This window comes from Vulpes lagopus, chromosome 1 (assembly GCF_018345385.1).
Source record: "Vulpes lagopus strain Blue_001 chromosome 1, ASM1834538v1, whole genome shotgun sequence".
In the NCBI taxonomy this organism is placed as follows: domain Eukaryota; kingdom Metazoa; phylum Chordata; class Mammalia; order Carnivora; family Canidae; genus Vulpes; species Vulpes lagopus.
This window is the reverse complement of record NC_054824.1, coordinates 150,587,250-150,603,298: the sequence shown is the minus strand read 5'-3', so window position 1 is coordinate 150,603,298 and position 16,049 is coordinate 150,587,250. Positions and strand designations below refer to the sequence as shown.

General features: G+C 36.5%; 1 protein-coding gene across 1 annotated transcript in view; it reads left to right on the top strand.

Annotated features, from left to right (window-relative positions):
- CATSPERE (catsper channel auxiliary subunit epsilon) overlaps positions 1–16,049 on the top strand; it is a 193,828-nt gene that overhangs the window by 121,542 nt on the left and 56,237 nt on the right. The window contains exons 11-12 of the mRNA XM_041749540.1: positions 6,629–7,103; positions 12,654–13,096. Coding sequence (XP_041605474.1) covers positions 6,629–7,103; positions 12,654–13,096 — 918 coding nt within the window. The remainder of the gene's footprint in view (positions 1–6,628; positions 7,104–12,653; positions 13,097–16,049) is intronic.

Sequence of the window (16,049 nt, the reverse complement as noted above, 5' to 3'; positions counted from 1 at the left end):
TTTTGGAAGATGTCCACACTCCTTCTTCAGGAATAGATAAAACATACAAGTAAAGACAAAATCACAAGGATGTACAAAGAAACTACAGCAGGGATCAGAAAATTATTGCTCATCAGTCAAATCCACTTTGCCACCTTTTTTGTAAATGGTTTTGTAAATGGTATTGAAACACAGTCATTCTCATTTGTTTATGTATAATATCTGCCTGCTTTTGCACTACAACAGCACTGATGAAAATTTCCAACAGAGGTTATATGGCCCCAAACCTAAAGTATTTGCTGTATGGCCCTTTCCAGAAAAAGTTTGCTGACTCCTAAGTAATACTACCAACAAACTTGACCTAATAGTACATTTGTAAAACATACTCTACCTATCAACTGCAGAAAGTACATACTTTTCAAGTAGACAGGGACTATTAACTAAGATAGACGATATTTTGGAACCTAAAACAAACTTTAACATATTTAAAAGAATAGAAGTCAAAGTATGTTCTCTGATCTTAACAGAATTAAACTAGAAATCAATTTTTTTAAAAAAGATATGTACAAAGCCCTCAGGTATTTGAAAATTCACAACTACACATCTAAATAACTCTGAACAAAGACAGTTTTAAGGGAATTAGAAATAATATTTAACTGAAAATCAAAATACAAATACAACATTTTAAAACTATATCAAAACTGATGGAATTGAAGTTGAAATGAACAAATCTGTAATTACAGTTGAAAATAGAATAGCAGAAAATAGGCAGGGGTATAGAAGAACTGAGCAGCTCACTGAATCTAATTAAAATGTATAGAACAGTCTACCCAACAGCAGCAGAATACATTTCTTGGCAAGTGTTCATGGAACATTTATCAAGATAGACCATATACAGAGTCATTGAGTAAACCTCAGCAAATTTGAAAGAATGTTCTCTAAACACAATGGAATTAAACTAGAAGTCAAAAACAGAACTCTATCTGGAAATACCCCAATCCTTGGAAATTAAACAATACACCTCTAAATAATTTGTGTTAAATAAGATATTTCAAGGGAAATTAGAAAGTCTTTTAACTGAATATAAATAAGAGTATAAGGTATCCAATTTTATGGGATGCTGCTAAAGCAGTTCTTAGAGGGAAATTTATAGCGTTAAATGATTATATTAGAAACTTCCACTTCTGGTCAAGATGAAGTTAAAAAGCAGGGACTATATATTTACCTTCCTGAATAATATATAAAAACAAAAAAACTGAACAGAATGTATGAAACGGTGCCTCTCAAGACATTGTATATCAAGACGAGCCCTGCAATTGTCCCAGATTAAAGTCCTAAGAAAGTTCCCAGATCATGGAACGAGGACACAGGAAACTCAGGCAGAGTCTAGCAGATTCCCTGAGTTCGGGAAGTGGAACTGAGAGGCGAGAACAAGGTGGCCAGAGTTTGCAAAGCAGAATATCAGAGATGAAAGAACTGCACATAGAATTCCAGATATGTGCAAAGGGTTCCCCTTGTGTATTCAGCAGAGTACTAATAAGTGTATGTATGTGAGGAAACTGTCCAATCTGGGGGAAACTGTCCAATCTGGGAGATAGCTGAAGGGACTAGGCAATAGAATTTATAACTTACACAGGGATAGGAATGGTACCTCTTCTAACCAGCCAAATTGAAAATGCTCATAGTGATTCATGGGAGGTCGGGTAGAGTGCTCTAAAGGTCTGGCCTCAGTACTGAGGAATAAATTTCATCAAACCAAATGCTTCTCTGGTCCTATTGAACAAATCTTAAAAACAAGACCCAAAGGGATCCAACTGTCTCCCAGTAACTTAATTAAATCTCAGAAAAAAACTCGAGTATTTATTAAGAATATTCAGCACTCAACAAGGTAATAGTCACAATTTCTCTTATCCAATCAAAAGTACCAGATACTGGGAGAGTAAAGTGGGGAAGAAAAGAGAGGTAAACCAAGGAGCAGACTCCTAACTACAGGGAATATATTGATGGTCACCAGAGGGGAGTTGGGAGGGGAAGTGAGGGAAATAAATGATGAGGACTGAGAAGTGCACTTGTCATGATGAGCACCAGGTGATGCATGGAAGATATCATACACCTGAAGCTAACTGGAATTTAAATTAAAACTTAAAAGAAATCATATCACACACACATACCACAGACATCACACATATACTTCACACGTGCACACACACACACACACAGAGGCCACAAAACATTACTGAGTGAAATAAAAGACAAATGGAGAGATCTGTTAATGGTGAGATGTCTATGCTTGAGAAATTCAGCACACATCAGTTAAAATCCCAATGGGCAGCCATTATACAAAAGAAATTGAGAAGCTGATTCTAAAAGTCATATGGAAATTCAAGATAGAACAAAAAAATTACAGATACCTAAAAATAAATGCCACTAAAAACGCCTGAGATCTTGTTTGAGATAAAAAATAATTATCAAAAATATTAATGAAGGGCAGCCCGGGTGGCTCAGCAGTTTAGCGTTTGCCTTCAGCCCTGGGTCTGATCCTGGAGACCTGGGATCAAGTCCCACATCAGGCTCCCTGCAGGGAGCTTGCTTCTCCCTCTGCCTGTGTCTCTGCCTCTCTTTCTCTCTGTGTCTCTCATGAATAAATAAATAAAATCTTTAAAAAATATATTAATGAAGATCTGAATAAATAAATAGCTATATCATGTTCATGGATTATAATACAGAATATTATAAGCTTTTCAATTCTTCCCAGATTTATCTATAGACTTGTTGCAATTCCAATCAAAATCACGTTACTTTGTGGAGTTCAATATGCTGATACTAAAATATATGAAAGAGTAAAGAGATGAGGGTTGGAAGCAGATGGAGTAGCAAAGTATTTCTTCTATCATGTATCAGAATTTATTATAAAGCTAGACATAAAATATTTAAAGCAGCTTTTTTCATTTAGTTCCGTATCTCATCAATTTGAGGTGTGTTCAATCTTTTTAATTTTTTTTTATTGAAGTTGATTTGCCAACATGTAGTATAACACCCAGTGCTCATCCCATCAAGTGCCCTCCTAAGTGCCCATCACCCAATGTTCAATCTTTTACTATCTGAACTTTTTTAGAGGGTATGCACTAGGTTGTCTTGTTTCATGCCTTATGGTGCATGGTTGTTTTTGATCCTTTTACTATCAATATGTCTGTGACTTTATGTTTCTTATAAACTGCAGAGTCTTGCTTCTTCTCCTGGATGACAACATGTGCCTTAAAATTAAAGCTTTCTGTCCATTTAGATTCAACATAACTATTGCTATGGATGGAGTTAGGTCTACCCTCTTGGCAATTGTTTTCTATTAACCTCACTTGTTCTTTTGTTTCTCTTTTCTTATCTTCTGAAATAATCATATATTTTTCAGTATCTCTGTGTTTTTTACTGTGATGATTCTTTTTTATTCCAAACTATTTTTTATTGGTTGCACTTGGCTATACCATAATCATTAACTTATCAGAGTCTAATTTCAAATAATACATACATCTCAACAGCGTTAAGAAACTTTTATCTGTGTGATTTCATTTATACCCACCCACCCTTTGTACTCTTCTCTCATATTTTACTTCTAAATAGGCTATAAATATCAAAATGTGTTGTTAATATTTTTGCTTTAAAAGGTCAGTTGTTATATGGGGCACCTGGGTGGTGCAGTCAGTTAAGTGTCCAACCCTTGGTTTCACCTCAGGTTGTAATCTCAGTATCATGAGATTGAGACCTGTGTCAGGCTCCCTGCTTAGTGAGGAATCTGCTTGAGATTCTCTCTCCCTCTTCCTCTGTCACTCTCACTCATTCTCTCTCTCTCAAATAAATAAATAAATAAATCTTTTTAAAAAAATATCAATTGTCATAAAGATATATAGGCATGTACATATCAACTGATACCAAAATAAGTCATATATACATATACAAATTAAGTCATATATATACATATATATAAAAGCATATATATGTATATACATTGTGTGTATATATATGTGTATATATATATATATATATATGTATCCTCCTGGGTATGCTTTATTTCTGTTTGCATATCCAGAGTTCTTCCTGAACTCCTTTCCCTTCAGCCTGAACAGGGTCTTTGAATTTTCTTGTATAACTAGTTTTCTCAGCATTCATCTGCATAAAAGTGTCTTTATTTTTACCTTCATTTTTGAAGGACATTTTTCACTGAATACAGAATGATAGGTTGACAGATGTTTTTTGTTGTTTGTAAAGCAATTTATAAAAACATCATTCCATTATCTAAGAGGCCATAGCCTCATCATTTTTGGTAAGAAGTCAGCCACTATTCATGCCATTGTTCTCATATATACAATATGTCTTTTTATCTGTAGCCACCTTCTGAATTTGCTTATCTTTGGTTTTCAGCACTTTTATTATGTGATTAGGTATGATTTCCTTTGTATGTATCCTGTTTGTAGTTCAGCTGAGCTTCTTGGGTTCTGGGATTATGTCATTCATTAATTTAGGGGTGTTCTTGGACATTATCTCTTCAAATATTTCTTCTGCACCATTCTGTTTTTCTTCTCCTTCTAAGAGTTTAAAGACACATACGTGGTGCCCTTTAATATTGTCCCACAGATCTCAGACAATCTGTTCATTTTTTTTACCCTACTTCTTTCTTTGTATTTTAGTTTATATATTAACCTGTCTTTAAGTTCTCTACTCCGAGGCTTTTCCTACTTTACTCTTGAATCCATTGAATAATTTTTTATTCCTGATATCATACTTTTTCATATGTTGCATTTTCACTTTGTTCTTTTTTATCATTTATCTCAGCTGAAATTTCCCATGTCTGCCCTCATGTTGCCCATCTTTTCTATTAAGTCCTTCAGCATTTTTATGAGTTGTTTTTTCTTTAGCCGTGCTTGGGCTCTTAGCACTGACAAGATTCCAGAGATCTCTTCATACTTTACAACTGGCCACCACCTTTCCAAACCCAAGGAGAATTGTCTCTGCTCTACACCCTCACCACCAGCTTTTTGATTACTAAGGGATTCTCTTTCCTCTCTCATCTTGCTCTGGATTTTTCTGCATTGGGAGATCTCTCTATCTCTCTCTCCTGCTTCCCTGCCCCAAGTCATGGCAGGGAGACTCTTTACACTCTGTAAAGGCCAACCATGTGTCAGAGGGAGAGTTTCTCTCAGCTCTCTTACCCACTCCCAGCCTATGGTAGCTGAGAATCAAGAATGCATTTGGATTTCTCTCAACTTTGCTGCCTTGCTGCCTGCCCCCGTCCCTGTCTTCAGAGGATTACTGCTTTATATTTGGCAGAGGCCCCAAATGTTTCAGGAGGTTCTATTAGCTTCCCACCTTGTCCCAAAAATATTTGGCTTACTATAACCAAGCACTAAGTGAAGATCTCTGGGAAAGTTTGTGGGTGGGTAAAAATTCCCTCCTTGGAATTCCCATCTGTCCTATTTATGATGGATTCTCATCCCTCTGCCAAGAATGGGAATAACTATGAATCTTTTCTATGAAGGGCTCATCATTTTGTTTCTTATATATTTCCTCTTCCAAGATTGTTTCACACTCATTTAAAGCAACATAAGCTCTAAATTTTAAATTGAATCTTCAGGGGGTCCCTGGGTGGCTCAGTCGTTCAGCGCCTGCCTTCGGCCCAGGGCATGATCCTGGAATCCCAGGATCGAGTCCCAGGATCAAGTCTCAGGATCGAGTCCCTGGATGGAGTCCCTCTTCAGGCTCCTGCAGGGATCCTGCTTCTCCCTCTGCCTGTGTCTCTCTCTGTGTCTCTCATGAATAAATTTAAAAATCTTAAAGAAAAATTGAATCTTCATTTGATAAAATGGCTTTTTGCTGAAATGACTCTTTAGCAAATAGTCTGTTTCTCTGGTTACCGGTTTGATACCTGTCTACATCCTGAGTATATCCAATACTAAATATTTGTACATCACATAAACTTAAGGAGACAAGATGTGTCGAAGAGATTCCTTTTAATTGCTGTGAACATAGAAGTTATATAATAAGTAAAAATCTCTAAGTATTAGAATCAGTTGGGAAGGGGAGACAGGGGGAACCTTGGCTCTCTCAGTGAAATTAGGCCCACTGAATTTCAGTCTTTCAGTGGCCTTCCACTCTAACAGCCTATGTTCATAAAAGGGTGGTATTGAGTTATCTAAGGTTTTCAGTTCTGTCTTCTCTTAATCTCATATCCAAGGAAACTATAATTCCAAAATTAACTCAGTGTTTGAAGTGTATCTTGACCCTAGTTAACATCAAAGGCGCACTCCTGACCAGAGTGGATAAATAGAGAAGAAAATAAAAAAAAAAAGAAAAGAAAAGAAAAGAAAAGAAAAGAAAAGAAAAGAGAGAAAAGAAAAGGCCGATATTCTCTGAGGCTTTAAAAGGGAATTATTTCTACAGATGGAAACAATTTATCAAAGAATAAAATTATTGAAATAATTTATATTTATGAATATATCTCTATGTAGTATATTTCAATGCCTGGAGTATTATTCAGAAATACACTAAAAGTTAGACCTTAGTAATTACTACATTTTAAATATAGCAAATGAGAAGACTGGAATTGTTAGAACTATCCCTAAAACCAAAGATTTTCTAATTATGTTCAATTTTGTTACAGGCCAAAAGAAGAAGTAGCATGGCAATCTGGACAGAAAATGAAGTTTATCTTGGATACACTTTCCTTAAATTTGTTAAAATAATAACTACCAAAAAACTTAAAAACCTTCTAAATATATCACCAGCTGCTACGCTGACTATACACAATGTTGAGTATCCAGGACACCCATTGGAACTCGCCTTATTATTAAATTACTGCACTACATGTAGAGTCAACAAAACAATTTATGTGGTAATATACAATGAAGATACAGAACAGTGGGTGTACCAAGACTTTGCCTTAGATGTCTCTATTGACAGTTTTTTAACTCCGCATTTCATATATGCAGCAATGCCAGAATTAATACTGCAGGATAAACATAGGATCTACTATTGTTATCACAACTTCACTGAGACTGGAGTTATACAAACACCTACAGAATTTGGAAATCTATCAAGATTGTCAAATAACAGCATTGTTCATGACATTTTCATGGGTGAGCCATTCTCATTCTGCAAAAATTATTCTTGAGTTTATAGTAGACATCTTCCTTATGAAGATGTAACATTTATAAATGCACTAATATATGATGCTTTTGGTAGGTAAAGGTGCACTGTTTACCACCTAAAAATGGATATCTTTTAAGTTTTACTAAGGTTAACTATGATCTCACATAGTGAAATGGCAAACTCAAGTTTTAGTTTTTTCCCATAGATTCATTTTGGTTTGTCAGCAGATACCAACTAAGCAACCTACATGTACATTTTCAGCAAAGAAGGTGATAGGATGTTGTCTTCATTTCCTAGGGCTTCCTAGGGCTACCCACAAACTAGGTGGCTTAAAACAACAGAAATCTATTGTCTCAGTTTTGGAGATTAGAATACACATTCAAGGTGTCAGCAATGCCATACTCCCTCTGAAACCCAAAGGGGGTGTCTTTCATTGCTTCTTCCTAGCCTTTGGTGGCTTGCTGGCAAACCTTGCCATTCCTTGGCTTACAGCTGCCTCATTCCAACTTCTGCCTTCATCACGATGTAACATTCTCTTTGTGTCCTCACATGCCATCTTGTTGCAAGGACAGAGGGCCTACCCTACTCCAGTGGGACCACATCTTAACTAATTATCTCTGTAATGATTCTATTTCCAAGTAAGTTCACATTCTGAAGTAGTACTAGGAATTAGAACACCAACATCTTTTCTAAGGGGACACAATTCAACCTATAGCAGGTATTGTCAAGTTGAGTGGACCCATATTCACATCCATGAGGAAGTCATTGACTCTTTCCAAGTCTTAATCTAGAATTAAGGTGGCTGTGTCGATTGGATAAAGGATTGTATGTAAAATGCTTAGATTAAACTGGGCGCATGGTAACCCTTCAGCTAATAGTAGTTATTCTTGATCTTGTTATTTCCAAGGTAGTATACTAAACATTATAGGCAATGCAAAGAAATAGGAAGTTTGATCCTCAATAAGTCTGGTTAGGAGATAGTCCTAATCATGGAATTTAAAAGAAATGTCACTGTAATTCATAATGTCTTTTTAAGATTTTGTTTATTTATTTGTTACTAATTACAAAGAAAGAGCATGAGCAGGGGGAGGAACAGAGAGAGAGGGACAAGCAGAGTCCACACTGAGCCCAGAGCCCAACTCAGGACTTGATTCCAGGACCCTGAGATCAAGACCTGAGCTGAAATCAAGAGTTGGACACTTAACCAACTGAGCTACCCAGGCATCCTGCATAATGTCTTTCTTGACACCTATCACCCAGCAATTCCCAAACAGTTTATTTTTATGCTCCCTTTTACAATAAAACTCTAAAAAATATTGCCTAGTTTCACTTTTTCCTCTTTCCTCCCTTTCTCTTGAAGCCACTCTAATCAAATATTCCATAAGAAGTGCTCTTGTCAAGGTTTTAAGGACCTCCACTTTGGTAACACAGTGGCCTATTTTCAGCCATCTTCCATGAACTGGCATTTAGCGTGCCTGACTCTTGAAATACTTTTTTTTTCCACCTGATTTCTAGGGTGTCTCTTTTTTGCCCTTCCTGCCACTTTGCTAGCTGTTCCTTCTAAGCCTATTTTCCTGATCCTTCATCTTCCTGATTCCTAGAGAAGCACCTCAGGGTTTGGTTTTCAGACATCTGAGCTCTGTTTACATGCACTCTGCCCTCTGGCCATGACCATTCGTCTGCTCCTTGTCTAGTCCTTTCCTAATAAGTAAATATCACCTCTTCCAGTCTTTCCAGCTACAAAAACCTTGATCTCATCCTTGAATCCTTCCCTTCCACATCCCACAACTAGTCCATAGGCAGTTCCTATTGGCTCTGTCTAAAAAGTCTACCTAAAACCTAACCCCTTTCCACCATTCCCACTCTAGTCCAAGCCAGGGTCCTCTCCAGCCCATACATGCAAGAGCCTTTTACATGCTCTGCCTCCACCCTTAAACTCCCAGCCCCACCAGTTTAGAGTCCACCTAGCTGCTAGAGTGAGCTTTTGAAAGTATGCAAAATCACTTTGTATCTCTGCTGAAAACCTCACTTGGCTCACTTTATCACTCAGGATAAAAGTCAAAACACTTACCATGGCCTGAAAAACAGTATGTGGTGTGGCTCCAGACTCTGATGTCATCTCTCATCACTTAACCCTCTGTTCACTGTTTACCTAGCTGCAGACTGGGCTCTGCTGTTCCTTGGATATCTACTGTTACATATGCCAGAAACATTCTTCACTTTGATGTCTACAAGACTCCTACTCTTAATTCAGGTTTAAGTCCAATTGCCACCTGATCAGAGAGCTCTTACCTGACTCTGCTCTAGCTCCCATGCTCTGTTCCTTACACTTCCTTATTTTGTTCACAATGCTTCTCATTACCCAACAAACTACATGTGTGCTTATTCAGTAGCCAGATTTTCCACCAAAAAACAAGCTCTGTGTGACTTTGTTATATTTGCTGCTTTACCCACAGTGTCTAGAATAACATATAATAGGCCCCTTTTTTAATAAATGAACGAGCAACTATTCATTGAACATGCTCTGCTGGGAGGTGGAGATAGCATGGAAATTGGACATAATTCCCACTCTTCTTTTTTTTTTAAGATTTATTTATTTACTTGAGAGAGAGTATATGTGCTTGCATGAGCACAGGGGAAAGGGCAGGAGACTCTAAAGCAAACTCTATACTGAGCATGGAGCCCCACATGGGGCTGATCTCACAACCCCAAAATCACAACCTGAACCAAAACCAAGAGTTAGACCCTTAACTGGCTGAGCCACCCAGGTGTCCAGGAATTTCTACCCCTTAAGAGTTTACAAAATTGCAGAGGATAAAGACAAACACATAAAGCAACATGGCTACTGCTATGACAGAGCTAATATCAGGTGCCACAGAGGCACACAGATGGAGTACCTTACCCAAACCTGGGGAACAGAGGGGAACAAAAGGCTTCCTTGAAAAAGTGCTGTCTAAGCTGAGGCCTACTGAATGGGTAGAGGTTAGTTAGGCAGTGAAAACAACAGTGGGGATGGTGTGCCCAATGACTCAGAGACAACAGGGTACAATCCAGGCCTTGAAAGACAATCCAGGGGCAGCCCCGGTGGCCCAGAGGTTTAGTGCTGCCTTCAGCCCGGGGTGTGATCCTGGAGATCCGGGATCGAGTCCGACATCAGGCTCCCTGCATGGAGCCTGCTTCTCCCTCTGCCTGTGTCTCTGCATATCTCTCTCTCTCTCTCTCTCTCTGTCTCTCTGTGTGTGTGTGTGTGTGTGTGTGTCATGAATAAATAAATAAAATCTTTGAAAGAAAGAAAAAGAAAGGAATAAAAAAAGAAAGGAAGAAAGAAAGAAAGAAAGAAAGAAAGAAAGAAAGAAAGAAAGAAAGAAAGAAAGAAAGAAAGAAAGAAAGAAAAAAAGTCTAAACAGTTCATAAGCATATGAAAGACAATGTTAAAAGCCTTCGGCCAGGGAGGCCCGGTGGCGCAGCAGTTTAGCGCTGCCTGCAGCTCAGGGCTGATCCTGGAGAGAGTCTCATGTCAGGCTTCCTGCATGGAGCCTGCTTCTCCCTCTGCCTGTGTCTCTGCCTCTCTCTCCTCTCGCTCTGTCTCTCATGAATAAATAAAAAAAAATTTTTTTTTAATCTTTAAAAAAAAAAAGCTTTCGGCCTGCAGCATTTCCATTACTCAAATAACCCACTATTAAAAAGTTTCCATGGAGTGCCTGGCTGGCTCAGAAGCATATGCGACTTTTGATCTCAGGGCCATGAGTTCCTCTATACCCACACTGGATATAGAGATTCTTTAAAAATAAGATCCTAAAAAAAAATGTTGCTATGAATTTATCTGGACTTCTGAAAGAGAAGGGCAGGGGGAGAGGGTTAACTCAAGTTAACCAGGTTCATTTTCTAGGCTATTTTGTTCCACTCTCTATCTGCACTAGCTCTATGTTGTTTCGCTGATGATGGCCTTAATCTTCTAATATATCATACAATTCACTTATTTTTATGTCTGTTGACTGCCTTTCCTACAGGAATGTAAGCTACATAAGAAAGAGATCTTTCTGGGTTTTTCACTAATGTATCTCCCCCCAGGAGAGATACATTAGTGAAATCTCCCCACCCCCAGGTATCTAGAACACTGTGTAGCCCAGGCATTCCATATATATTTATTGAATAGGTGATTACATGTGTGTAATATTAGGTCTTCTCAACCAGGAATGTTGTGTGCTTCATTATTTTTATTTTCTCTAATTGGTCTATTCAAATCTTCCATCTCTTCTTTAGTCAATTTTAGAAGTTTGTGTTTCCTTGGAGAATCACTCATTTTATCTGGATTTTCTAATAAACCTTATTGGCAAAGCTTCCCACTTTAATTTTTAGATTGCTTGTTATCTGTAATAGTATTCTCCTTCTCATTTATAACGTTCTCTGTACCCCACCACTTTTAAAGGTATTGCTTCTTTTTTAAATTATTTTTTTGGTTTTGTTTTCCTTTGAAAATAACTGTTTATCAAATCTTTCTATTTAATTCCTTAATTTCTGCTTTTGTCATTCTTGATTCTTCACTTGTGCTTTCCTTTTGTGACTTTATTGTTTGTTGCCTGCTTCTAATGGTAAATGATTAGTTCATTTATTTTCAGTCTTGTTTCCAAGGATTTAAAACTACAAAGAAGCATAAAGCTATAATTTTTTCTCACTATGGCATTAGCTGCATCCACAAACCTTTATATATAGTGTTTTTAATCTCATTATTTTAAAATCATCCCTAAATTTCATTTTCATATTTAATCCTAAATTCATTTAATCATGTTTTAATAAACAGGGTGCCTAGGTGACTCAGTCAGTTAAGCATCTGACTCCTGATTTGGGCTTAGGTCATAATTTCAGGGTCCTAGGATCCAGCCTCATGGCAGGCTCCCTCCCCAGCAAGGAGTCTGCTTGTCTCCCTCTCTCTTTACCCCTGACCTTCTCACACTCTCTCTAAAATAAATTAATTAATTAAAAAAAATAATGTTTGAATAAGCAGCATGATAGGCAGAAGAGAGAATGCTGGAAAGCACATAGGAGGGACATCTAATCCAAATATATGAGATAAGGAAAGTCTGCACAGAGGAAATGCGTTCTAAACTGAGAACAGAAAAATGGTACATACTAGAAAAATTAGAACAATGGTCAGGATGGGAATTTTTTTTTAAAGATTTTATTTATTCATTCACAAGAGACACAGAGAGAGGCAGAGACATAGGCAGAGGGAGAAGCAGGCCTATTATTTATTGCACTAATGCCAGTTTTTTTATATAAATAATGTCATATCTAAAAGTGATATCATATATATATAAAATTATATAAAAGACATATATCCAGGAAAAAAAAATCTCTACTCTGAAGTGGGAGAGAAGTTCTCCAGCATCATGTAAAGTTGCAGATTTGTGCCTGCACACTCCAATTTTTCTCAAAACAGATAAATCCTTCATTATTACAAAAGAAATTATTTTGGTTAAAAGTCCATGGATTTATAGTTACTTAGGATAACACTAACTTTTCCCCTTCTTTTCCAGATTATTATGGAAATGTTGTGGTAAAAATGGAAAACAACATAATGTTTTATTTCAAGATCAATATCAGAGATGCAATAAAACTACATTTATGGACAAATAGCACAATGAAGTCATTAATTTTATTGAATTCCTCTGGTCAAATATCTCTCATATATGTTTTTGAAAATGGCACAATATATCCACGGGAATATCCTTTAAAACTGGAATCACTAAGTGTAAACTTCAATACAAATGAAAAATGCCCCTATGTGGCATTTCATAATAATATTTTTAGTATATTTTACTTTTTGGACAAGGGACAGAACCTGTCCATTTGGACTCAAATAGTCTATCCAGAAAATATAGGTCTGTATATTGTTGTGGAATCATATGGCCCAAATATATTACAAGAGAAAGATCAAACTCACTATGAAATTGCCCTAGGATACTGCACAAAAACGATGGTAAGTTAATATTTTAAAGTTTCTTCATTTGATTGTAATAAATGTAAAATTATAATGTTTACATATTTTTATCCTATCATGAAAAATAGATGCAATAGAATGAAATGTCCAGTTAATTCCAAAGTCAGTTAAAGCAGAGAATCATAAAAAATGAAACTGATGTGAATGAAACATTGTACTTCAATTTAAATGAATGAATGTATACTCATTGGTCAACCTTTTAATATAGGACCACAGACTTTTCTTTGAAATAAGTCAAATTATTGGAGCACCTCCTCTCCTTTTTTCCATAACCTTATTCATAATACATTATCTCTGAGTTCCCATTTCTGTTTCTTTAAAGGGAGCAAAGTGGGAGGGGCGCCTGGGTGGCTCAGCTGGTGAAGCCTCTGCCTTTGGTTCAAATTATGATCTCAGGACCCTGGGGATCAGCCAGCATCTGGGCATCGAGCTCCCTGCGCAGCAGGGAGTCTGCTTCTTCCTCTCCCCCCACCCTCCCCCGCTTGTGCGCTCTCTCTCTCTCTCTCTCTCTCTCAAATAAAATCTATTTAAAAAATAAATAAAGGAGAGGAGGGGGAAAAATGAATGACACTGGCAAAGCTACAAAAGTTCTATATTTTTTTCTTTTTTTCCCCAACTTTTTACTATTATCTTGCTCATCCCTAATTCAGCAATTTATTCAGGGACTTGCTTTATTAAAACTTTCCAAAGCAGGGATCCCTGGGTGGTGCAGCGGTTTGGCGCCTGCCTTTGGCCCAGGGCGCGATCCTGGAGACCCAGGATCAAATCCCACGTCGGGCTCCCAGTGCATGGAGCCTGCTTCTCACTCTGCCTATGTCTCTGCCTCTCTCTCTCTCTCTCTGATGACTATCATAGATAAAAAAAAAAAAAATTAAAAAAATAAATAAATAAAACTTTCCAAAGCAATCACTTTTATTCTCAGGGAAATAGTAACTGTACTTTTCTTTTACACTCAATTTCATCAATCCATAATATTTAATTCTGCAACTACAGTAATAGCATAATCTGGCAAAAAATAGGTTTAGAAACAAAGAAAGCTGATTTAGATTTGCATACAGACATATGGATAGTTCTTCAGTGTTAAGTGGAAAATAGTGTTGAGTAAGAGAATGAGATCCATCACATAGTAACATTTATGAAAACTGCAAACACCTACACACAAATCACAAGCAACAAAAAGAAAAGCGCTATTCATTTTCCACAGGCACAAAAATACCCAAGGACAGATATCAGACAATATGACATCATCGAGTATGATTACATCATACTTGTTTGATATATATTATGGGGGTCTACTATGGGGGAAGGGAATGGGAGAAAAAGATACAAAGAAAAAGTAAAATATAATAAAATGAGACTGGATGTATCATGGTTCAAGAAACAAGGAGTATATTTAGCTCATTTTTCTGAAACTGAGATACCTGCTTCTTCCAGAACAAGAACAGAAGAGATTTACACTCTCCTTCAGTCCAGGAAAGTTTTCTTTGATTATGTAGCCCCAATATCTGCATAAGCTCTCATAAGTTTTCTTTCCAGAAATGGGCTGTAAAATGTACATTTGCCCTTTTGCAATTCAGAACTTCAAAATAATAGTTAATAATCAAAATATACAAATGACCAAGGACAATGAAACATTAAAATTTGTGTGTTTTGATAAAATACTGTCATTTATCAGCAGATGACATTAAGCAAGTTTTTAAAAATTTGATTCCATAAAAGTCTTACTTTATTAAGGTTGCTTTACATCTAATTTGTATTAAGTTATTTTAATTTCAGTATAGTTAACATATAGTGCTTTGTTAGTTTTGAGTGTACAATATAGTGATTCAACAATTCTATACATCACCCAGTGCTCATCTCTACAAGTGCACTCCTCAATCCCCATCACCTGTTTCACCCATCCCCCTGCCTCCCTCTCCAGTAACTATCAGTGTATTCTCTGGAGTTAAGAGTCTGTTTTCTGGTTTGTCTCTCTTTTTTTTCTCTTTGCTCATTTGTTTCTTACATTCCATGTATGAGGAAAATTATACAATATTTGTTTTTCTCTGACTCATTTCACTTAGCATTATACTCTCTAGGTCCAAAAAGTCATTGCAAATGGCAAGATTTCATTCTTTTTTATGGCTGAATAATATTCCATTATATATATATAATGGAATATATATAATATACACACATATATATATAATATACACATACACCACGTCTTTATCCACTCATCTATCGATGGACACTTGGGCTTCTTCTATAATTGGCTATTGTAAATAATGCTGCTATAAACATAGGGGTGCATGTATCGCAGCTGTCAGATGGCTAAAATAAAAAACACAAGCAACAACAGGTGTTGGCAAGGATGTAGAGAAAGGGGAACCCTCTTGCTCTGTTGGTGGGAATGCAAACTGGTGCAACCACTTTATGAACAGTATGAAATTTCCTCAAAAAGCTAAAAATGGAGCTACCCTATGATCCAGTAATCACACTACCATTTACCCAAGAAACACAAAAACACTAGTTCAAAGGGATAAACAAGTTTATCTTTCCATGCCTAAGTATTTTCATCTGCATAATGATGATATAATAACAATATATCATATATAATATATAGTTAAAATACAATTATGTTAACATGTTAATATAATTTTATATAGTTAATCTATGTATTATATAATATAATTATTATCATAATATATACTTCATAAAGTTATTAGGATTAAATGAGTTTATATACATAAGGGACATAGAGATGCATCTGGTACATAGCAAACACCATGTTTGTATTACAACTGTAGTCACAACTGTTGTTGCTGCTACTGCTGTCCCTACCTCACATTTCATCAATCCTAAAGCATATTTTTTTAACATCTATGAAATCAGGATGAGTCTTACATCCTGGGGCATCTTGATTTGATGAATTATAGTAGTAATATAACTT